The 25233-nt window shown below is 36.7% G+C and overlaps 1 protein-coding gene across 1 annotated transcript; it reads left to right on the top strand.

The window, feature by feature from the left end:
* Positions 1-23056: 23056 nt before the first annotated feature.
* Positions 23057-24626, top strand: LOC147524036 (uncharacterized). Its single transcript, XM_086573353.1, has 3 exons — positions 23057-23184; positions 23265-23360; positions 24291-24626. Exons 1-3 carry the CDS (start codon positions 23095-23097, stop codon positions 24624-24626), a joined length of 522 nt encoding a protein of 173 aa, XP_086429479.1. The 5' UTR covers positions 23057-23094.
* Positions 24627-25233: the final 607 nt, after the last annotated feature.

Below are 25233 nucleotides of genomic sequence, written 5' to 3'. Positions count from 1 at the left end.
TGTCTTTGTTTTACGCCGCGTCGACTTTTCAGCTTTTGGCCGGGCTTTAGAAAGGCTTTGTCTTCTTGAATCTTGGCCTTTAATCATAGAACTCCTTAGTAACCGACCTTTGCTCCTTTATCTCGCTAAAAGTGGCACATTTCTGACATAATGGACTTTGAAGCCCTGAAATGCATAAAACACGTGTCGGTGTTAACTCTTGAATTATTACTCACATAATTGGTCTAAAAGTATATACATTCTACAAGGTTAAAACTACAGTTTTGGGCTCTTATCAAACCACCCCAAATAGCATTTTGCTTGTCCTCAAGCAAAGATGAGAAATTAGAATAAGTGACCAAAATGGAGTTCTAACTACTCTCGTTTCGATGAGAGTCGCGATTGCATTGACCATATGCAACAAGGCGCTTAAACCACTAGGAATTCCCTAGTGGACGAGTTATAACCTCGTGAGAGTTTTCCAGTGAAGGTACTCACAAACTTCATCTATACTACAAATCACTAAGAAATAAAACTATTGTTTCCTTATTCATGCTCTAAATTATCTATACCTCTCATTAGCAATGCATATAGAGTAATCAAGTCGAAACCTAAGCTAATATATGCATAATAATCAATCATCTACAATAAACATATATACAATGAGTAATACTATGAAATGCCTAGCAGGTTCGTTTCTGAAACTCGGAATAGCGTCCTTAAGTAGGTTCTCACAATAATAGTCAAGATACAACACTCTGATTTTTCCACTCAAGTTTCGCTACTCTAGTGCGTAGTGGGCACACTTTACCTTACAATCTCAATGACAACAACGAAGCCGGAGTCGATCAAACACATCTGCCACTTACTATCACACTAACCTATTCCTAATTGAGCTAGAGGTCTTTATTAGGTGTTGTGGGGATTAGGAGATGGTTTAAGAAGGAAGGAAATGGATATTCAAAAAGGACAAGTCTGAGATAATAGAGTTTTCATATTATGTAACTTAGAGAAAACCTTGTTATTTTCTTTTTGCTTCTATACTTTGTTTCCATCCCTAGCCATATTTTTCTTTTTCTTTTCTTTGGCTTTTGACTCCGTTTTCTTCTATTTTTGGAGTTTTTATTTATTTCTATTTTTTTTTTTTTCCTTGGATGGAAACTTCTTTTCTTTATTTTTTGAAGCAATTAACTAACTTTTGTTTACACAAGTTTTCTCTTCTTCTTTCTTCCTCATTCTATTCTCAGACTTATTCTAAATTGGGTAGGTTGATTTATTTTTTATTTTGTTTTTGTTTTTGTAACAGAGTAAAGGGATTGTGGTTTATGAAAGGCTAAAGAAAGGCTTTAGCGGAAATAATTCATAGGTTTGAATTTTTGGCTATATCGATCCAAAAGGGGCCTAAATTCTCGCTTAGGATATGGCATAGTGATCAAGCAAGTGGATGTGATTTCTCTATCCGGATTTTACTTCTCCCTTTGTGTCATTTCTCAAATGTTTCACTCATATAAGGCTTTAGGCTATATTCTCCCGCGAGGATTTGTAGAATAAGTACTCTAGCCTAGATTTCGAAACTTATCGCTAACAATCATAGATACTCATGTAATATATTTATAGATAGATGCAAAGATTATTACCTACATATTAACCTAAGTTTCTAACAATTATTCTAATGCAAAAGCTACGTGAGACTTCTAGATTGTTAAGAGCATAGAGAAGGAAAACAATACCACTATTCCTAAGTGTATAGCATGAACTTATTTATTTATATTTTTGAATTTTTAAAATTTTAACTAGAAAACAAATGCATATTAACTCTATCTATATCCTAACAGATGCCTTAATTACACGTGTTTCTATGCCCCCAAACAAGAAGCATGCTTTGTCCTCAAAGCATTGTAAATAAAGAGGGTAAGAAAAATACCATTGAAACGTGTGAAATTCAGGAACATCTGCAAAACAAAGTTAGAACGTACTAATAAAGGAAATAAAACTGACGCAACTCTATACGAAGTTCTACCCATTATGGGGTTAATAAGAATGAAATTGCTTGGGACATAAGCGGACACTAACTAGAATGAAACTTACCTTATCTCCGCATTACTCATCATCTTCCTCATCCTCTTCTTCCATAAAGAAGTGAGGTTTCCTTTAAGATCTTGCCATGATAATTTGCCGGCTTCCGCCATTTATCATCTATTATTGCTAACCTATTAAGAGCCACTTGGTCTGACGGGGTGTAAGGTGTAACCTGATGAGGTTGTATCCTCCACCCTTGCCAAGTCATTGCACGGAAAGATCGAATAATACTATTGGGGGGTCGTACAGTGTTGACCGTAATCCAATCCGTGAAACGTGTACAAAAAACAGGAAAGAAACATAGCATAATACGGGAAACTAGAACAGGCATAAGAAGGAACTTATGCCTCATGCTATGGGATCGAGCTAAACTAGACATCAAGGTTCGGGGAAGGTCATGACACATACGTCCCGTGGCTAAAGCAAGGAAAACACTGCAAGTGGCATCATTCACAGAAGAAAAACGCCATTCCCCTAAAATGTTTAGCATGATCCAAAACATAACAGTTCCTATGTTCATGGACAGGCTACCAAAAGCGACGTTATAGTCCCCTTGGTCCTCGATACGGAAAATGCCCGCCCCATACGACTCATGCAAAAACTCATAAGTGTAGACATACATATTATCTACCCAATAGCACCATGGGTCTTGTATTTCAGCGGGCATAGCAAGTCCAAGAACAAATGCTAGCAAGAACCTGGTAATTTCCATTGGTTCATTATCAATGTTGATGGAGAACACTTGTTCTCCATCTGGTCTTTCAAAGAAAATACAGTTATCGTAAAAATAAGATGCTAGTGTTGGAGAATAAAGTGCATCCGGTCTTACCATAAGCGGCTCCCAAATAACGTAATGTGATCGCCTTCGCGAAACCAAGCACCATAAGTAGTGCTTTGGAACAAATCTTTGAAAGACTGTTCGGTATCGGTGTTGGAGAAGTCATCTCAAAATTACGCCTGAATAGCTGCGAATGATCCGGATACTACTACCCGTGAAAACTGGAAATTTTCTGGTCCACGGAAGTCGGTAAACTGAAAGCTCGATAGAAGCGCGCGCAGTCGCTCTGTAGTTTTGAAATTTCAGGTGTTTGAGCGCTGGTCGTCGTGCTCAGCTTGAAAAGCGCCTCGACAAAAATGTGAAAAATATATCTGGTAGCGAGTGCGCTCGAAGGATTCTTGAAACTTCGAAAATGAGCCGACACTTGGGAATCGTGGGAGTGAAAGGTGAGTGATGGAGTTTAGGTGTAGTGTGAGTTGTGAGTGTAGAATGTATGAAGCTTATATAGGTTTTAAGTTGCTAAAACGGATCGGAAGTTGCCAAAAGTATTTGGCGCAGTTTTCGAAAATTCTAAAATTTCCAAACCCGAAAAACGAAACAACTCATTATCTTGATTCTAATTCAAACCTAGTATATTTTAGGTTGAATTTATGATAGAATCTACCTATTTAATCTAGATTTCATCCTACCCTTATACTTATTCCCTGGATATGCCTAAACGGCCATATTTTTTACCTTGACTCATAATAAATTCTAACACGAGGGTTATCTAAAAATCATGCTGGAATAGATAAAACCACCCCCAAACAAGTTGGGAAGGTGGGATCAATATTAAACAACCACGCATACTGAAAATAACCCATTATATTAAAATTTTCATTCGAAGTACATTTCACTACAAAAAAAAATCAAATTACGGACATAAAACTTACATTAAAATAAATAACAATAATGAAACTACAATTAAATATAAAAACATCAACCGATGCTATCCCTAACTACTCCGGTACTGGTAGCGGAGGGCACACGGTCCGAGATCGCTCCCCGGGCTCCCCGATGGGCCAAAGACCATTAGATCTTCGGGCGACGACGCTCGTGCCTCGATGGTGTGTCCTCAGAAGGAGAGTCCCCGTGAGGTGGGAATCGTGTAAGCATCTCTTCCCGGAACTGGCGCTTGAGCTTCTAGCTCGGCCTCATCTGTTCCCACCTCTCGCCCCTCTCTCGGTATGGACCACGGTTATGATGCATCGTTGCTCGCCGAAGTCCGGAGGTCTTCGCAGATAGTGTTGAAGCTTAACGCGATGCCACGATGAATCACAGCCATGCGTTACGCATCCGACCAAAGACCTCCAAGGCATCCGCATCAAAACACGCCAAATCCTCCTCATCCTCCGAGGCATTCTGATTTCCCCGGCCTCATCACATTCTCCTCTCCACCACCTCTTCTTCTTCTTCTCTATCCTCAGCCAACCTCCACACTCGTTGGACACACTCCCTATAATCGCGGGTTACGGTGTAGGGTGATGTAAGTCCTATCGATCGCTGAGCTGCTCTCAACTTCAACATGATCTTGGTTATCAACACGGGGAGAGGGCAACACTTCCCTACTCCCCTCATGTTAAGCGAAAACTCCAAGATACAAAACTTCGTTACTTCGCTCCCGGAGTATCCATAAGATATGGAGGCGATTCGGGCCGATGTCGCCGACCTTCTCCTTCCCCAGATCGCGTTCCAACCAATCCACCGAAGTTGCAGCCGGTTGGTCCTAAAGAAGCTTTGTCGAACACAATGCGATCTCGCGCATTGTAGTCCCCTCCAATAACTGTCTCGCTCATCAATGGCTCTACCCCATTATGTTGGGACTCCCCGCGGGGTGACATCGGATGGATTCTAGGCGAATGCCTAGAATCTCCAAACAACCCATCATCACTTCCTTCCTCCTCTTAGCCACCACAACAAAAATCCTAGTCCCTTCCAACTCCCTCAGTATTGTAGAACCGTCCCGACTAAGTCCTCGTGGTAATAGGCTTTCGGTCGAAAGTACCACAAGCTATTCGATCTCGACCGATCATTTCATCACCGTAGAACGGCTCGAAGTGGTCATCGGTAAAAGCTTGCTCCGGCAAAATTCGGCGTTGTTGAGCCATTGGAAGTTTGGAATGTAGTGGTGGTTTAAATGGGATGTGGTGGTGGGATTTAAATCGACCAACTGAAGCAACAGTGGTGGTGGTGGAGTGGTGGCATGGCAGCACCAAAATTTGGAGTTTTCGGTGGTTTTTGGTGATGTAAATCGGTGGGGGTTGTGGTGGGAAGCTTTTAGAGTCGATTTGGGTTGGGTATTGATTGTGGGCGTGGGTTAATTTAGGTTTTCTTTTTATTTTTTTTATTTTTATTTTTATTTTTTTAGGTTTGTTTGAGCTTTTGGGCGTTAATGGCGGATGGAGAAGAAGATCGCGACTGTTGGCTAAGGTAAGGGCGCGGTCGCGCTGTCGGTGGGCGCGGGTTGGCCCAAGCCCAAATCGAAATTTGTGATTTTTTTCGATTTTTCGTGAAACTTCAAATCAAAATTGCCGCTTCGTTACCGGTCCGATTTTTTCGAATGAGTTATGGAAATGATCAGGAGAGAATTTCCAATCCAATGATCCATAAAACACTCTATTCCGACTATGGATGACATATAAGATAGTGGAAAACGCCTCGAAGTGCGTGTATGACGTACGTTATGCGAACAATTGGACTTTAAAATCATGGATTATGTCAACCCGAATTGTTATACAATTAAACGGCCTAAACAACTCTAATGGGACATAAACATTCTAGGACGGAAACACGAACACCCCACCCCCAAACAAATTTTTTACAACGGAGCTTAGAAATTTTGTTTTTAGCAGTGGGTCTTTTAAAGTCAGATTCCCGAGACTTCCTATATTACTATGTTTATTCTTTAATATATATATATATATATATATATATATATATATATATATATATTTATTTTTAATTTTAAAAAGAAAACAATAAACAAGAAAGACATAATTCACCCCATAGAGAAACATGACTCAAAAATCCGAGAAAACATGCAATATATATATATTTATTTATTTATTTTTAATTTTAAAAAGAAAACAATAAACAAGAAAAGACATAATTCACCCCATGAAACATGACTCAAAAATCCGAAAACATGCAAGAGTGGAAAATGTGAATTATGTCAAACGTGGACTTAGGATCCGTACCACACACTCCATAGGGAGGGCCCGGTTACCTTAATGGTGCACTCACCAATATATGGAAATGAAAGGAAATGCACCAAACACAAAAGTTGAGTCATTTATAGTCAGATACTCGAGACTTCATCTAAACGTATGTATGAACATGCAGTTTACCATATATCAACAACCAAAATAGTTGTGGATCATTCCATAAATAAATATCACAGAAAACATATCCAAACACAATCAAGCACCAAGATTTCCTATGACGCAACCTAGTAAAATGAAAGCGAAGTCGGATAACCCTATTACTTAACCTAGCATGCACCTTTTTTTTCATTTTTGAACGAGAGGGTGTCCTAGTGAATAAGTGTGGAAGAGTGAATGGTTGTGGAGAATATGGTGGATATGGGTAAGTTGTAGAAAGACATCCTGTAAACAATGAGGATGTGGTTTTAGCACAAAACTCATTCATTGTGTGTGTAGGGACTGTCTCAAGTCTGAAAATGAAGGTGTCAAATGGGTTGTCCTTCTAAAGTATTTGTTTACTAGGTGGATTTAAAAAATTATGGAGCACAGGAGAAATAAAAGGATCGAGTGCAAACTCGAGATTCCTTTCAAAGGGTGGAAGGAGGGGAGTCGAGGTGGTTGTTGTGCAAAGTAGTTCTTGATAGGGTGAATCATCACCTGCTCTAAGAAACTCATCGAATTGCTCATCTAGATTGGTCATATCCACGTTACTATGATAGTCCTCTATATCTCTGAGAAAGTCATCTATCTCCTCCTCATCCGTAATATGTGTATCGACTAGTGTAGGGATGGAAATGTTGAGTCTGATCTTCCAAAGGAAAGAAATTTGGGCATCACGATTATCGTGGAACGTGTTGTTGAAATAATCTCGAGCAAAGCTCTCGATCATGCTAACCTCTCCATCCATAGATCGAATCGGGTAATCGTGTCTTTGTTTTAAAAACATTAACTTCAACAGCAAGATGGCCAAAAGACATGGACATTGAACCATCATGGCAATGAATGAGCGCGTTGGCGGTTGCCAAAAAGGACGCCCTAAGATGATCGGGACAGTGGATTCGCGACTTACTTCGTAATGAGGATGACAAAATCAGCCGGATAGTAAAATTCCTGAATTTTTACCGTAACATTTTCGGCGACACCCTTAGGATACTTAATAGACCGATCAGCTAATTGCAACGCCATTTTAGTGGGTTGCATCTCGCCTAGACCTATTTGTCTATACAAATAAAATGGGAGTAAGTTAACACTAGCCCCCGTGTCTAATAACGCTGTCGTCGATAAGAATATCCTAAGGTGCATTGTCACGGTGGGATCTACCGGGGGTCCTTGTACTTAACAATTCCATTATGTTCAGATAAAGTTGGGAATTGTTCTGCATTAAAAAGGCGTCTTTTGGTATATTGGTCTTACGCGCCTAGTAGTACCGCAATTCCTTAAGAAACTTAGCATGGTGTGGTAGCTTTTTATAGCTTCGAGGAAGGGAAGGTTTATAGTTAGATTCTTGAAAACATCCCTAATCTCCTCATAATTTGTATCCCTAGTTAACACGGCTAATTTTTGTGGAAACGGCAGTTTCTGTTTATATTTAGCAATGGTATTACCTGGATGTTTAACCGTGGCTTCCTGTTTCTTAGGTTGTGTTGTAACTGGTACCTCTACAGTGGTAGGCTCTTCAGTTTTATTTCGGTATCTAGTAATATAGCAAGTGTAGGGGCTACTGGTGGGGTAACTATAGGCATAGTTACTTTGTTATCAACCACTCTGCCAGAACGGAGAGTGGTGATGGCCTTTAGCTCACCTACATTTTCATGTTCCTTACTAGTATTATCGGTGACCTCTGTGAGGCTATTCAGACTAGGCAAGGTACTATTATCCGTAGCCAAGCAAACTTCCAGGCTAACGTGGAGACTCTTGTCCAGAGTAATAATGAGCATTGGGAAGCCATGGATGTTTTTATGGAGCAACAGCGCACGTTTCAAGTAGAAGTTCTACGATGTCTGCCACCTCATGATGGTTCTTTTTCGACTGACTCTGGAAGGCATGAGCGTCGTCGACGCAGGACGGATGACTCTGGCCCTTCCTCATCTCATGGCTAGTTTTTTTAGTTGTATTGTTGTTTTTAAGAATATTTTCCTATTTAGTATTAATTTTTATTCCCAGTTGTAATTAAGTAGTTAATATTGAATTCTTTGTTTGATTATTTTTTAAGTTTAAAGTTGGTTTAATTTTCGGCGTATGCTATGTTTTTTTTATGGATCCCACCCTTCCAACTTGTTTGGGGATGGCATTATTTGTTTAGCAATGTCATTATCATATCCACATTTTCCATTCGAAAACATTATTGCCCTGCTTGATAACTATCGTTTGTATGTGCATCATGCCGATAAAGTGTCGCTAGAATTAGCTACCCTTAGTTTGTGCAACCTCAAGGATTAGAAATTGGATGATTGCTATTTTTAATTCCAGCCGAAAAGCTATCGGTTTGAATTTGGACTCTGCATCTCGTTTGTTTCTATTTTGGATTTAGAATTTTTCTTTTTTCCATCATCTTGCCTTAACAATTTGGGCAACTTGCGGAACTTAGATTAAGAAACTGGGGTTTTATAAATACATGGTTCGCTCTAGACGTCATATCGCATCTCTCACTTTCACCTCTTAATTCATACCACAGACAGCACTCGGAGCGCGCACACCCTCTCTTTTGCCTTATAACAGAGCGCGCCCGTGCCCAAGGTCTTGGATCGTAAAAAATTTCTTTGTCAGAATTAAGCACTCACGCCCCCTTCCATAGGCCATTCTGAGCACGCCCACACCTTGACCTCAACATACCTATAGTTTTTTTTTCCTGGGGTTTTCCGCAGTCACCTCTAGGAGTTCAGTAGTGTATTTGTTTGCTATGAAATCTCCTCAAATCATATCAGAGCAGCCCTTTGAAGAATTGCTCGAGAGTGACACTTATGGATACTAGGTTCGGCGATAGGATTGTGTAGTCAAGATGGCAGACTCTACTGGTAAGTGTCAATAACTCTTATTCTCCTAAACTTACTGTTTATTTCTATGATCATTGTAAGTTCTTTTCTCAACCAGATAGGGAACAAGTGTTCTCTATCACCATTGATGATATAACAATGGATTTTAGCAAATTTTTGGTAGCCTTTGCTGTTGGGATGGCTATGCTTGCTCCCCGAAACTCATGGGGCTATATGTCTGATAATATATACCTATATAACTATGAGTATTTCAATGAGACTTATGGAGTGGGGATATTTCGTGTAGAGGACCAAGGGAATCTTAATGTAGCCCTTGGTAGCCTATCTCTTAACGTAGGTACTATCATGTTCTTTATCATGCTGAATATCTTAGGGGAATGGTGGTTTTCTTCTGTAAATAAGGTCGCTGGTGATGTCTTCAATGCTTTAGCTGAGGGACGTATGCTATATGACATTCCTCAGACTTTAGTGTACAGTTTAGCACAAGCCCATAGTATGAAGCATAAGTACCTTCTTATGCCTGTCTTGGTTTGCCGCATCATGGTATGTTTCTTTCCTAATTTCGCATTCCGCTATACGGATTGGGTAGGGGGCCGACCCACAAATTGCATTATACACTCTTTTCGTGTTATGACTTAGTCGGGGTGGAGGCTACAACCTCATTGGGTTGCCCTTTACACCCCATCAGACCGAGTAACGCTTAACAGGTTAGCACGGATTGATGGTAAATGGCATAAGACCTGACAAATTATCATGGCTTGGCAGGATGCAAAAGAACCTCACTTCTTTATAGAAGAGGAGGACAACGCTTAAATGTGGGATATGAGGTAAGTTTTACTTTTTGTTTGTGTCTGCTTATGTCCCAAGTAATTTAATTTTTGTTATTCCCATAACGGATGAAGCTCATATAGAGTTGCGTCTATTTTTCTTTACCTATATTAGTATGTTCTGAATTTGTTTTGCAGGTGTTCTAAAATTTTCACATGTTTCCATGGTATTTCCTATCCTTCTTATTTCTATACTTTGAGGACAAAGCATGTTTTTGTTTGGGGGTGGCATAGAAACACGCGTAATTTAAGGAACCTATTAGGATATATATATATATATATAATAATATGCACTTATTTTCTAGTAAAAAAAATTAAAAATATATAAATAAAAAGTATTTATACTATGCACTTATGAATATTGGTATTGTTTCTTTTTATGTAATGATAGTAGTCTAGAACTCACTTTAATTAGCTCTTAAATTAGAATAGTTTTTAGAAATTTAGGTTAATATGTAGGTAATAGTCATTGCATCTTTCCATAAATATATTGCATGAGCATCTAGGCTAGTATACTTATTTTACAAATCCTGTGAGAATATAACCTAAAAGCCTTATGAGTGAAATATTTGAGTAATGACACAAGGGAGAAGTAAATTCTGAATAGAAAAATCACACGTCCACTTGCTTGATCATTATACCATATCCTAAGTGAGAATTTAAGCCCTTTTTGGATCGATATAGCTAGAAATTCAAACCTATATGAAATTATTTTCCGCTAGTCTTCCCTCTAAGCCTTTCTTTAGTCTTTTCATAAACCACAATCATTTACCCTTTTACAAAAACAAAATAAAAATAAAAACACCCCACCCATTTTTGAATGAGTCTAAGAAGTAGGATGAAATGAAGAAAAGAAAAGAGAAAGACCTGTGGAACACCAAGAATTTGTTAGTCGCTTCAAATAAGAAAAGAAAAGTAAGTTTCCATCCAAAGAATATATATATATATATATATATATATATATATATATATATATAGCCCGGCTCTTAAACGGACTAGTCTGTTTACGGACTTGTGTCTTGAACAGCTTATATAGTGTCGTGAACAACTTATATAGTGTCTTGAACAACTTTTTTAATTTACATGTATTAAATTTTAATTTATGCTTATATATGACACTATATAAGCTATGTAAGACATTATATAAGCTACGCAAAACACTATATAACAAGTCTGTAAACGGACGTCCGTTTAAGAGCCAGGCTATATATATATATATATATATAAAGTTAGGACTCTAAAAACAGAATCAAATGAGTCAAAAGCCAAAAGAAAAAGAAAAAGAAAAAACTGGCTAAGGATGGAAACAAAGTATAGAAGCAAAGTAAGAACAAGGTTTTCTCTAGTTACATATTTTGAAGATCCTATTATCTCAAACTTGTCCTTTTGAATATCCATTTCCTTCCTTTTTAAAACCATCACCTAATAATCCCCGTAACACCTAATAAAGACATCTAGCTTAATTATTAGGCATATGTTAGTGTGATAGTAAGTGGCAGATGTATTTGATCAACTTCGACTTCCTTGCACGTCATTGAGTTTGTAAGGTAAAGTGTGCCCACTACGCACTGGAGTGAGCAAAACTTGAGTGGAAAAATCAGAGTGTTTTTGTCTTGACATATTTGTGAGGACCTACTTAAGGACGTTATTCCAACGTTTCAAAAATGGACCTGTTTTTGCATTTCATAGCATAGTTCATTATATATATGTTTATCCATAGATGATTGATTATTATGCACGTATTAGCTTAGATTTTGAATTGATTATTCTGTATTCATTACTAGTGAGATGTATAGATATCTTAGAATAAATAAGGAAACAGTAATTTTATTTCTTAGTTGTTGTAGTATAGATAAAGTTTGTGAGTACCTTCTCTGGAAAACTCTCATGAGGCTATAACTCGTCCACTAGGGAATTCCTAATGGTTGAAGGCCTTATTGCATATGGTCAATGTAATTGCACTCGGCGAAACGAGATTAGTTAGAACTTCATTTTTGGTCACTTGTTTTAATTTCTCATATTTGCTTGAGGATAAGCAAAATGCTGTTTGGGGGTGGTTTGATAAGAGCCCAAAACTGTAGTTTTAAACCCTTAATAATATTACATTTAGACCAATTATGCTTATAATAAATAAGAGTTAGTACTGTTTACGTACGTTTGTGTATTTCAAGTATTGGAGTTAAATATGTGAAGCAATATGTCATTTTTGCAAGAGAAAGGAGCAAAGGTTGGTTGCTAAGAAGTTCTATGGTTAAAGCCCGAGTTTCAAGGAGAAAAAGCATTTTTAAAGCATAGTCAAAGCTGAAAAGTCAAAGTCAAAATGGGCGAAATAGAGCATAAAAAAATCAACAGAACTTCCATAGGCCGTATCTTTGGACTCGGACCTCGAAATTGGGCCTACGATATATTAAAACGACCAGCTCGGAAAGAGATTTCTAATGGTCCAGACCTTGATCCAATCAAAAAAGTAAAAGTGGACGAAAATACTATTGCAGTAGTTTCTAGCAGATAAACCTTTTTTGGACTTGAGTAATTAGGTTTTGGACTTGATTTAGTGGCCCAAAATATAGCTCCAAAGCCCATGCACGAAATTGTAAACCTAGCCCTCTCCTATATAAAGAGGACTAAGGCAAGACTCTATATATAACCCTTCCCTTAGTTAGAATAATGAGCTCTCTTTCTTTTCTTAGTCTAAACCTAATTATTATTGTTTTCTAGCCTAGCCACCATTAGTAAAAGCCAAGTTATTGTTATTGTTTCTATGATGTATTATTCTTTTTCTTTTAATTATGATAGTCTAATGAATCTTAGCTAAACCTCAATTAGAGGGGTTTGATTAAAGTTTTGATGAAGACTTGATGTGTTAGTATAGAATAGATGTAGTAAGATATTCCACTCTAGAAGGTAGTTAATTCACCATGAGAATGGGTTTCAATTGCCTTATATGCTAATTATTAGTTGGTAGAGATGTCATGAATAATTACGGATAAAAAGACGAAATCTTTATGTGAAAACATAAAGATTACGGTTGCAACAACTCCGTACTAGCATATTAAGAATTAATCAAGGTAGAATCAAATCCCCATAATCTCTTCTTCTCATTCACATCTTCTCATTAAATTGTCATAGAATAATTTATAATATCTTAATTAGTTATTTTTACCATATTAGTTTATTAAACAATTCCTCTCATTGATATTGTAGAATTGTTTAAATTAGAGAAATTGTTACGTCTAAACAACTAAAAGTGGAACGAATCTTTGCTCACGTTATTGTATGATAATTGAGAGTAGAAACTTTGATTAAAATATAGAATAACTAGCCTTCTTATTCCTAGAATAAAGTCAATTATTCATAGGGTAAAAAGTTTTATTTTCATTATATCATGGAGGGTTAATGATGATCATGTGAGGATCAAGTTATGTATTATTAGATTATAGAACCACTACTTAGAAACTTAGGACTCATCTGACTTCCTACCCCAAAATGGTAGTGACCAGCCAAATTCAAGGCCTGGAGCTCTAGATTAACTCGCATGCACCACCCAGGTGACACTAGGGCTAGTTGCATGCGTGAGCTCCTGGAGAATTCAGACTTATCAATTTGACAAGTTGATGTAGGATGAAGCCAAGAGTTGAGATGACATTTCAAAGATGAAATATCAGTTCAACTCCTCTTGCTAGTAAGATGGACTCAGATATGAGTACATCTTACTAGGGATCGATCCTCAAGTCCGTTTCGGGTTTGTCTATGAACCCAAAATGGATTAGAGATAGTAGTAATCTGTTTTCTAAAAAAAAAATATGTAGCTAAACTTTGCATGAGTAGGATTAATCATTTACCTTCTTCTCTCTCTAGTTTCACTACACCATAACAGGACATACCTAACAGTCAAAAACTGTCAGTGAAAATATTAGTAACGGTTTTTTTTGTGTAACTAATATGGCGTTTCTAATTCGTTATAATCATTCCTAACGATTATAAATTGTTACAAAATTATTTATTGTAACGCTTTTTTCCATTACTGAAAATATTTACTAACGGTTTTCATGCTCAATTGTGTTAATATTTTTTGAGATAAGTAACAGTTTCTCAAATTTTATAACGGTATTTTCAACTCTGTAACGGTTTATTGTGTTACTAATTAATAACATTCCTAACATTTTTTTACTCTTTAGTAATGGTTTTGTTGCTTCGTAAGGGTTACTAAATACATAGCTTAGTTACGGGTTTTCACCATTACAAAATTGTTTCTTATGTAAAAAAAAAAATCTCTAAAAACCCTTCTGGACTACTACATGCATAAACAATCCCCAATTTTTTGAGTATTCCACAATTGTATTGTTATAGAAATCTCACATACAAGTACATCTAATCAAATAATCTTTATTAAAATATAACATCACCAAGGAGTTACATCACTACACCAGATATTCCAAAAAATGACAAGACTACCGACGTCCTTCTTTAGTCTATTATGAGGACGCACCGCGTGTGTCGTTGAAGTCCCCATGAGGTGTCGGATCAAAACCCATAGATAAAAAACAGGAGAGGACAAAAGAAAAAAAAATCACTTTTCACTCATTCGTTCTCTTCACAAAAATAAGAAAACCCTCGCTCTCAAATTGCAAACCATTCTCAAATCTCAAACCGCTCTCAAATTACTCTCTTCTCAATCACATACCATCTCTCTTTAGGTAATTTCGATCGCTTAAATTGATCTTTTGATTTCGATCCCAAATAAACAATTTCAGTTTTAATTTCGATCACTTCAATTGATGTTTTGATTGATTTCAATCACTTCTTAATCATTACAGATTGTTCACTTTCAGCTGTTTGATCATTGTTTTAATATCATCAGTAAGTAAACAAACCTTGCTTTCATTGCCCTAAATTTTTGTATAAATGTTAAATGTTTATTTTGGATATATTTTTAGCTTATTATTGATTAGTATTGGTTTTTGGTGATGTGAAGATATGAAATAAAGCTTGGAATGACTTGAAATGTGTTGTCTCCTTATTAGAAAACAATAATGTTATGGTGGAAATGACTAGTAATGGTTACAAAAGTATCAGTTAGTTATAATTCAATTGCATTTTGTCAGTTCTTTGTTGTATTGTAAGTTTTAGGTTCCGAAAAAAAATTAACGATTTTAGCTTTGAACTTTCAAAGGTTTTAGGAATTTAATATTGTGTTTAGGAATTTTGGAGCTTCTCGAAATTTGGAAATTGAATTCCAATGCTCCAATAAAATTAAAGACTCGAATTAAGCTTGTTAATACACTTCTGTCATTTGTTTAAGATCTACTTCCAGGAGATACTGAAAACACAAACTATTTTGTGTGTTTCTTTGTATGATAATTATCTTTATCATACTCGATCCATCAACATAAGACATTTGTATTTCTTTGTAAAGTTGGAGTATTTTTTGATAAATTGCCTCAGTAATGTATTTCTTTGTAAAGTTGGAGGATTTAGTGTCGGTTGCATTTTTATAGCTAAAATGATTTAGCCTACCATGTACGACTTTACAAGTGCCTTATTATAAATGACTGAAACGAATAATCTACCCAAGGGTGTCTTCTTTTTTTTTTTGGGTGTGATTCTTGTTGTATGATATAATAGATTGATCTTTCACAACATTAGGCCTCAATGTATTAATTGGACTTGGGTTTACCTTATTTTGATGTTTTGACATGTTTTCATTAGTTTTCATACACTTAACTGATTTTTGAATGAGCATGTGAAAATTTCATGAGTTTTTGTGAGTTTAAATGGATAATGAAGACTTATTATTTTGTTTTTAGTTATTGATTGTTCATAATGTTGTGAAATAATATGTACTTATCTACATATTGCATTAAGTAGGGATGAGTTTGTCACGTTCAGACAAAGAGTGGATGAAGGAATCAGTGGGGAGTGATGCATATCTAGATGGAATCAAATCATTCCTTGAATTCATGAGAGATAGTTTAGGAAAAAGAACTTGGTCTTTTTGTCCGTGTGCCAAGTGTTGCAATGTTCATGGAATGGTTGATCCAAAACCATTTTGTTCATTTGGTTCGTTATGGATTTGATGAGTCTTACACTACATGGTATTTTCATGGGGAGTCATTTGTAAACAATGTTGGGAATTTTGAACCTTTTGGTTCATCCTCTCATAACTCTCTCAAGATACCCATCCTCAAGAAATTAACTTTGTGAATGAAGAGCTTAGGACTGTCCAACTTGATGATTTGGATGAATGCATAGATAATATTAGTTCAGATGAAGATTTCAATGTGGATGAGATAAGTTCGAATGAGATTAGTTTGGATGAAGATGTGGATGTCGATTGTTATAATGAACAATGCAACCAAAATCCGGTTAATTTAAAAAAGGAGATGAAGTTCAATAATTTATGGGAGGATGTGAAGAGACCAATATATTCCTCATGCAGACAAGAAAAGACTAAGTTATCAGTAACAGTTGAGTTGATGAACCTCAAGACAAAACATCAGTGGTCCGATAATAGCTTCACAGAATTATTAGATACGCTAAGAGATATTCTTCTTGAAGATAATACATTGCCTCTGTCTGTATATAAGGCTAAAGGGCTTATTAAATCTATAGGTATGGACTATGAAACAATCGATGCATGTCCCAATAATTGCATTTTGTATTGGAAAAAACTTGAAGCTCTTCAAGATTGTCCTAAATATGGTGTGAGCAGATAGAAGAATGTTGAAGTTGTTGATCTTACAGGCAAAAAAAAGGCTAAACCCGTACCAGCAAAAGTCTTGAGATACTTCCCATTAATACCTAGGTTACAAAGATTGTATAAGTAAGGCTTTGGCTTCAATACTTGTACGTTATCGCATTTACTTCTTACCTTTGAATCAATTAGTTTAATTAATTCAAAGGTAAGAAGTAATATATATATATATATATATATATATATATATATATAGTGTTCCATGGATTGCGGAGAACATGACATGGCATTCGAGGGCCGTGGTTGACGAAAATGGAGTGAGACATCCGATTGACTCTCTCAATTGGAGCACAGTTGATGCAAAGTGGCCAGAGTTTTCTGCTAAGCCACGCAATGTCCATCTGGGACTTGCAGCGGATGGATTTAATCCGTTTTCTCATTCTAACAATTCTTACTCTAATAGGGTTATATACTAAAAGCATTACTTTTGTATTAACTCTAATTCTTTATATTTTGAATGAGAATCATATGGGCAAATGTTATGCATATTATATATGTTATTAGTTATATGCATGTGTCTAATACTTTATGTTATAGATGATATGGTGTATGGTGACACACAAAGATCATATCATCAATACCTTATAAATTATAAGTAAACGTTCACAACCTAGATGGATTTGGACAAACTATTGGTATGGTTGTAGTATAATCTGGTATTAGTCTATCTTGACTACAGGATTACACTAATACATTTTGTGTGTATTGAACAGAACCAAGTGAGGTTGTTTCTCTTTATACTGACTATATAAGAGAACAAACACCTCTATTATTATGGATGTTTGTCCTCTTAATCTGGATATAATAACGGACACTTACGTGCATTGTACATTGCTTTAAATCATCAATGAGTGAGATTCATTTGTGAATCAACAAACTCGATGGATTAGGTAATGACATTGTATGTAAGGTGTGATGTTGATTATAGAAGGAATCTGTGACCCGCAGGAAGTCGGGTTGATGATGTCCCCTTGAGGAGCTCATAAGGATTGTCATGTAAACCCTGCAGGTGGATTTAATCCGACATGACAATAAGGTTGAGTGGTACTACTTAAGGACATAAAAAGTTGATTAATGTAGTTGTCAGTAAGTTAACTTAATCAACGGGCATTCGATATCTTAAACATTGAGAGATCAACGAGCATATAATATGGAGCCCATAAACGTAATACACGTAATTTGGGATTAGGGCTATAGTGCAACAATGGCCTTTAGTGGAATAAGCCATTTGTTGACGGACTTGGGCCGTGTGTTCTGGACGAACATGGGAAGCCCAAGCCCGTCAGGAGACCTAACCCTAATTTCTCCTCATGGTTCATGTTGTAGCCTATATAAAGAAACCTTTTTTCTTGGCCGATTTTTTTTTTTCAATGATTGAAAAAGAGAGGCAAAGAGATAGAGAAAGGGTTGGTAGATCATTGCCCACACAACGTCCATTCTAAGAATAGGAATACAACTGAAGATCAAGAGGTTGCTGATTCAGATTCTCAGAGAAATCACAGCTGATCTAAAAGGTATGATTCTAACCAAAATCGTGAACACCCTTTATTCTCTGCATGGGTTTTCACGGTTTGTAAATCATTCGATGCAACCATAATGATTCCTACATATTCATGTTGGCCCGTTATGACTGTTCCATATAATCTCCCGCCATCTCTTTGTATGGTTAAACAATTTATTATGTTGTCCATGTTGATACCTAGGAAAAGTAGTCCAGGGAAAGACATTGATGTCTATTTAATCTCTGAGTTGAATGAGTTGTGGTCTACAGGCACCAAAACATACGACTCTCATAGTAACACCACATTTACTATGAAAGCAGTTTTGTTGTGGGTCATACATGATTTTCCTGCGTTCGGCATGTTATCGGGTTGTAAGACTGGTGGAAATTATGGTTGTCCTCCATGCGGCAAAAAGACATTCAATTAGGTTAAAACATGGGAATAAGAATGCATATATGGGCACTAGGAGATTTCTTCCAGAGGATCATCCTTTTAGGCGACAAAAAAGACCATTTGATGGGAAGGAAGAACATGGGGAAGCTCCAAGAAGATTGAGTGGTTCCGAGGTAAAAAGCAAGTGGAAAGTTTTGAAACGGTTTATGGAAAGGTAGCACGAAAGAAAGGGAAAAAAATGTTGATGATGAGGGCATGATTGCATGGTCGAAAAAATCAAAACTCTTTGACTTGCCGTATTGGGAGGTAATTTAATTTTCCATTTCTTAATTTGGTTTGTCGTACATCATTATATATCATTGTAATTTGTGTGTTTTCGTGATTAACAGTTTTGTTTAGTCCTCACAATGTGGATGTAATGCATGTGGAGAAAAACGTAGTCGAGAACCTTATTGCGACAATTTTGGAAATGGACAAGAGCAAGGATGGTTTGCAAGCACTCTTAGACTTGAAGGAGATGAATATAAAGCAACACTTGTGGCCAAAAAAAGTAGGAAATAAGTTGTTGCTACCAAAGGCTGATTTTACTTTATCCCGATCTGGAAAAAATTGTTCTTTGAGACCTTTGCCACATTAAAGGTACCTATAGGATATAGTTCCAATTGGAAGCAACGGGTGAGCAAGGAAGATTTTCAATTAAAAGGCTTGAAGTTGCATGATTATCATATAATGATGCAACAACTTTTGCCGTTATTACTCATGCATTGCTTTAAAGAACATAAGCAATTACGAGTAGCAATCCGACAATTGTCAACATTTTTCAACATCCTTTGCTCCAAAGAAATATACCTCAATGAGCTTGAAGCTGCTAGACAAAGAGTGATCGAAGCGTTGTGCATTTTTGAGAAGTATTTTCCTCCTTCATTCTTTGTCATCATGATGCACCTTGTTGTGCATTTGGCGGAAGAGGTAGAACTTTGTGGACCTGTTTGGTGTCGGTGGATGTATATTTTCGAACGGTAAGTTCTATGAGTGAGCTATCTATATTTTTGTTATTTGATATGAGTAATATATGTTATTAATTTGTACTAGGATGATGAGAGGCTACAAGAGGTATGTAAAGAATCCAACACATCCTGAAGGTTGTATTGCTGAGCGTTACGTCGTCGAGGAATCAATAATGTATTGTATGGAGCATATGCCTGATGGTTCAAAGGGAAGCTACAAGTGAGGTAAAGAGAAATTCATGAATGACACAGGAGAGCTGACAAATGAGAAACCTCTCAATAAGAAAGGCGTATATAGATTGAGTAATGTGCAGTACGAACAAGTACGTAGATGGGTATTGCAGTGCTCAAAACTTTCTATTCCATGGCAAAAGTAAGTCTACTCTTGTCATGTTTATAATGTTGTATATGAGACCGTGAAACTCTAAAGACCTATTTAACTTGTCTCTTGTGTCATTTCATTGTAGGAAATACCAAATATACTTGTAAGGATTTAAACTGAGTGGTCGTAAGAGAAAAGGCAACACCGAAACACCAATGAGTTTTATTCCTTGGTTAAGGGAACAAGTATAATTTCAGTACCTTAGTAATCACTTAGAGTAACACGTAGGATCATGTAGTTCATATAGAATAATATTAGCTTTTGTGGATTTTTCGACAGCTACAAAATGAAGAGGTTTCTCCCATCAAGAGACTTGCTGACGGTCCCAACTTCCAAATGATTTCGTATAACACATACCAAGCCAATGGATATGTGTTTTCTACTGCTAAGTGGGACACTAACAAGACAACTCATAATTCTGGAATTAAAATGAATACGATGACTAACTTTCGTGCAAGTGCAAAGGATAAGAAGCTCGTGTCTGATGATACTACTTATTATGGGCTCATTAGACAAATTCTCGAACTCGACTACTTTGATTTCACTATAACTATTTTTTGTTATGATTGGGTTCGTGTGGAAGATAAAGTGAATGGATGTTACACTGATCCGGATATTAATTTAACATTCATGGATTTGAGCAAGTTTAAAGGAAGTTCGAAGATTATAGATGAGCCATTTATTCTTGCCTCACAAGCATCATAGGTTTTTTATTGCAAAGACCTAATGAGGAGTGGTTGGAATGTCGTGTTACATGCTCCAAAGAGAATGACTAAAGACATGGATGCGTATGAAAACCCTTTAGTTTTTTAGTCAAGATTGTAACGAGACACTTTTGAGTTCATTAGTGTTAGAAGATAAATGATTGATGTTCACTGATATTAGGTAATATCTAAGTCAGGTGGCTTAACTAATAAAAGTTCTTTTTAGTACACTGTCTTATAATGTTCATCTTAGTACAATGTCTTGACATGTTATTGATGATATACTTAAATCTGATTGCATGTATGGCATTATTTGCAGGTCAAGCATAGTGCTTTCCTTCTAGCTGTGTTAGGGTTTCTGCTAAGTGTGTATTCGTTGAAATCCATAGGATCGGATATGTCGGGACAGGAGAGCACAAAGGTACTTTCTTTTAAATACGTAAAATTTCAGTTTGATCGGTCATGGCCATCACACTTTTGATACTGGGTGCTGGGGATTGTGTTTTGAAATGTTGCAACTTATTAAGCCCCTTCTAGGGAATATATTCAGTAAATGGAAAATTTTGTATGTACAACATTCCCTTGTAGTCCACTGGGGGTCTCAAAGGCGGCTCTGAACCAGTTGATACCAAACAAGATATGGTCACGATGTCTTCATAGTAAATGAACCAGTTGAACTAATGACTTGTAGTTCATGAATTTTGAGGTTCTTTTAAATACGTAAAATTTTAGTTTGTTAATGGTTGCTACCTAACAGTCTATCTTTTATCCTATTAAGAGCTCAAAGCAAGCGAAAAAAGGGCTAGGAAGACAATGTCATCACATGAGGGTGTGATGGCTAGAGATCTCAACAGTGGCATACATATTTCTGATTCAGGTACAAAGTTTAAATCTAATGAAGGGTTGGCAATTATAGGCACTCTATTTACTCAATACTAAGTTCGCTAGTCCTTTTATACTTGCAGACTTGAGGCCTTCCTTAGTATCCCGTTTTTTTTAGCATCTTGGGGGTAGGGATTTCCTTGCAACACAAATAAGAAAAACATTATAATCTATTAAATGTATTGCACCTATATCTGATATCATAACTTTTCTTGATTCCAGGATCATCATCTAGTGATTCCCAAGTTTCTGGAGGTGGAGGTTCTTGTGGTATTTGTTCATTATTTTTATTTGTTGATAGTTATTCTTTTATATATTCTCACGAATTGACTGACATATTTTTGCCCTTTCAATAATTTTATATTTTATTTTTATTTTATAGTCTCTTCCAAGGGAAAGAAGAAAGTTGAATTTGACTATGACGGACAGCCTGTTGGAGACGGTTCAAAAGGATTTTCTAGTTTGCTTGGTGGGACAACAAAGACACATTGTCCTATCTCTTATGAGAGTTTCAAAGATGTGCCTAGTCCAACAAAAAACATAATCTGGAGCAGCGTTGTGGTTAGTCTTATGCTCTTATCCATTATGGTTCTCTCTCTCTTTTTTTAGTGTGAGTCATGCATGGCTTGAAAGACCCTGGATATCTAGTGTAGTGCTGGATACAATTATTTTATCTTAAATGCTGAAACCAGCCCTTTACTCTTAGACTAATAATCACACCTCATGTATGTTGGTAACTGCTTGTACGTACACACCAAATATGTGGATATGTGATGATTGACCAAGGTCATAGACTCATAGGACTCATAGGCTAATAGTTGTCTTTCAGAGTGCTATCACACGACAGAATTATGTGAATTGATTAACATGCATCGAAAATGCACCGACCTTTCATTAGGCCAGTGCGAGAGAGCTGGTAAGTAAACAGCAGCCTAAAGTCTAAAGTCTAAACTAGTGCTTCCTAGTTCCTACTACCTTAGAGCAAGCACTTGGGTAAAATTCAGCTCTTGTGCTTCGTCGCCGTGTCCAATGAAACTATATAAAATTTTCATCACTCTACCACTTTTAGGTTGCCAACTTTCCATACTACATCGTGTTAAATATGAAAAGTAATCCTATGGAATCACTATTCATTCATTTAGATTTTTGTCTAAGAGTAAAGGGATTTTTGTCTAAGATAATTCCTAGAGCACATTTTATTAATGGAATGTTTGATCGTAAGTGTGCATATTAGTGTAATTCCAATTCCCACTTTGCATATTGAAATGGGTTTGTATTGCCTTTGCCATATTTAGTTATTTTTCGAATATGTGTTGTTTGATACTTTAACTGTTTCAAATGTGTCGTTTATTAATATTAGATTCTTATACATAAAGAATACAATGTGGATGATGCATACAAAAAGATAAATCTGAAGAAGGTCGCCAAAAGCTTTAGGGAGTTTAAGCATCGTCTCCGCGTGAAGTACTATGACAAGTATGACAATGATGTCGATAGGACTGCCCAATGGGAGTAAAATTGGAAGAATGGGAAAAATTCGTGGATAATGAATCTAAACCTTCAAGAAAACTCATGCGGGCAAAGGGCAAGGCGGCTAAAGAAGCTGTGAAGGCTTTACATACATCAGGTAGAAGGGGAGCAGCAAGGACAGTCCATGATATGGTACTAATCTACCTTGTCAATTGTTAATTTTATTCGTAACACCATATTTACTTCTAACATAGTTGTGTAATGTTTTGTAGAAATCAAAAAATCCGAATGTTAAAGTGACTAGAACGGATTCATATATGGCTATCCATACTCACAAGGATGGCTCTTTTATTGCGCCAGAAAGGATGGTGAGTTTGACTGCCTATTTTCGTTAATGATGAATCTGATCAACTATAATTTTGGTTTTTTTTTTGAGGGTTTGTCTTAGTCTGCTGCTTTGTGCCCAAGAGGCTGAATTGAACTGGACAAAGTTGCAAACTTAGTTAGTGGTTAACCTATAGTAGTTATGACTTTGAGCCGCTTAATTTACCTTTTCTTTTGTCTTGTTGGATTCATAATAGTCATGTTTTAAGTGTTTCAGACCTTAATTTGTGGCTTGGGGGGTGCAAGGCTTGTTTAATATATTCGCTTCTTCCCTCATGCCATGGTGCAGAAGAACTTGAATAGTGAGGTCTCAAATGTGAGAGTTTCACGAAATGGGAAGTACTCATAAATAATGGGCTCAGAGTAGAAGGACTATGTGGAGAGTGTTTTCTAGTGAGTGAACTCTAAGTGTCCAATTAGTAGATTAATAATGATATAAAGACACCCATGTTGGGTAGCTTCCAGTTGTGCCCACGATCTGGGCAATGAGTAAAAATAGTACTCTAAACTTTGTAGCAGGTCAAGTAAACATAAGTTGGGTTACTCCATAATTGAGTTACTCCTTATGGAGCTATAAATTGGTTACTATCACAAGTGCATCTTATAGGTGTTGAGATGAATTAGAAAATAGTGCAAGGTCGAAATAACATATGAGCCGTTCTGATGGAATTCAATATAGCTCTGATCCTCTGAATAGCACTAGATATGAGTTCAAATATGAATAATTGATTGGAATGGTTTGTGCAATTTGGTTCAAGTCAAAGGCTCTAAAAGGGAGACATTGGCCAATAATATTTTGGATGAAACATATAAGAAACTGTGGAAACACATGTCTCAACTGAATGTGTTCCATATAGTCTCTTTTATATACTGCTTTTGAAATTTATTAAATGTCTAATATGCTGTCATGAAAGGAAAGAATCAAGGCTATAATTGAGGATGACCCTGCTAGCGTAAACTTGGACCTAGACCATGATCCAGTTGCTCAAGTGTGTGGCCCTGATAAATTTGGTCGAGTGCTGGGTATGAGTTTTGGCATATCAAAGACAGCCCTTGCATCATCAACTCCTGCTAAAGAGCAGCTTTGCCAACAAAAGCAACAACACTCAATGCTTGAAGAGCGGTTTGGAAGTTTGGAGCGACAAATGGTCACCCTCACCAAGATCTTGCTGGAGACAAAAGAAGAAGTGGTAGGTCAGCAATCACATAGAAGGATCGTTGCATATTCATCAGCGACGTCAAATGTATGATTTTAATGTGAGACAATGTGCCTAGGGGCTTAAGCTAATTTATGAGATAACTAAATCGTGGTTTTGTCTTTGTTAACTTATTGCTTGTAGGCGAGGGATCCAACATGCTCACAATCACATGGTGATTCTTCTAGAGGGATGGAATTATGTGAATTGATTAACATGCATCGATAAGTTGTTGCCAAGGGAAGGGCAACAAGGGCAAATATCATTCTTGATGCAACTCTGGATACCCCAATGGACATTTACAACGTCTGTGTATGCCTTGTCATTGACCGCACTGAGCGCTTATTTGGATCCAAAAGAACATTTGGGGAGCTACACCTTCCTACAGCAGTCAAATGGTTGAAGGATTTTACTCGTTTTCTTTAGGTACGATACTCTAGTTGTTTGCATTATCATTTCTTTATGACTTGTCTTTACTTCTTGTGTGTGTGTATTGTATAACAGTATACCATGTTAAGACAAGGTATTATTAGGTAATAAGCTATAAGATGCATGAATAGTCAGTCATGCAACACACACATTACACATCCATGTTAGTCTCATTTCCAAACCACTTTGGTCATAGGTTTCAGTAATTTTTTTCATAGGTTTCAGTAAGTAA

Source organism: Coptis chinensis, chromosome 1, assembly GCF_015680905.1.
Source record: "Coptis chinensis isolate HL-2020 chromosome 1, ASM1568090v1, whole genome shotgun sequence".
Taxonomy (NCBI): Eukaryota; Viridiplantae; Streptophyta; class Magnoliopsida; order Ranunculales; family Ranunculaceae; genus Coptis; species Coptis chinensis.
This window is presented reverse-complemented; position numbering and strand designations above follow the sequence as displayed.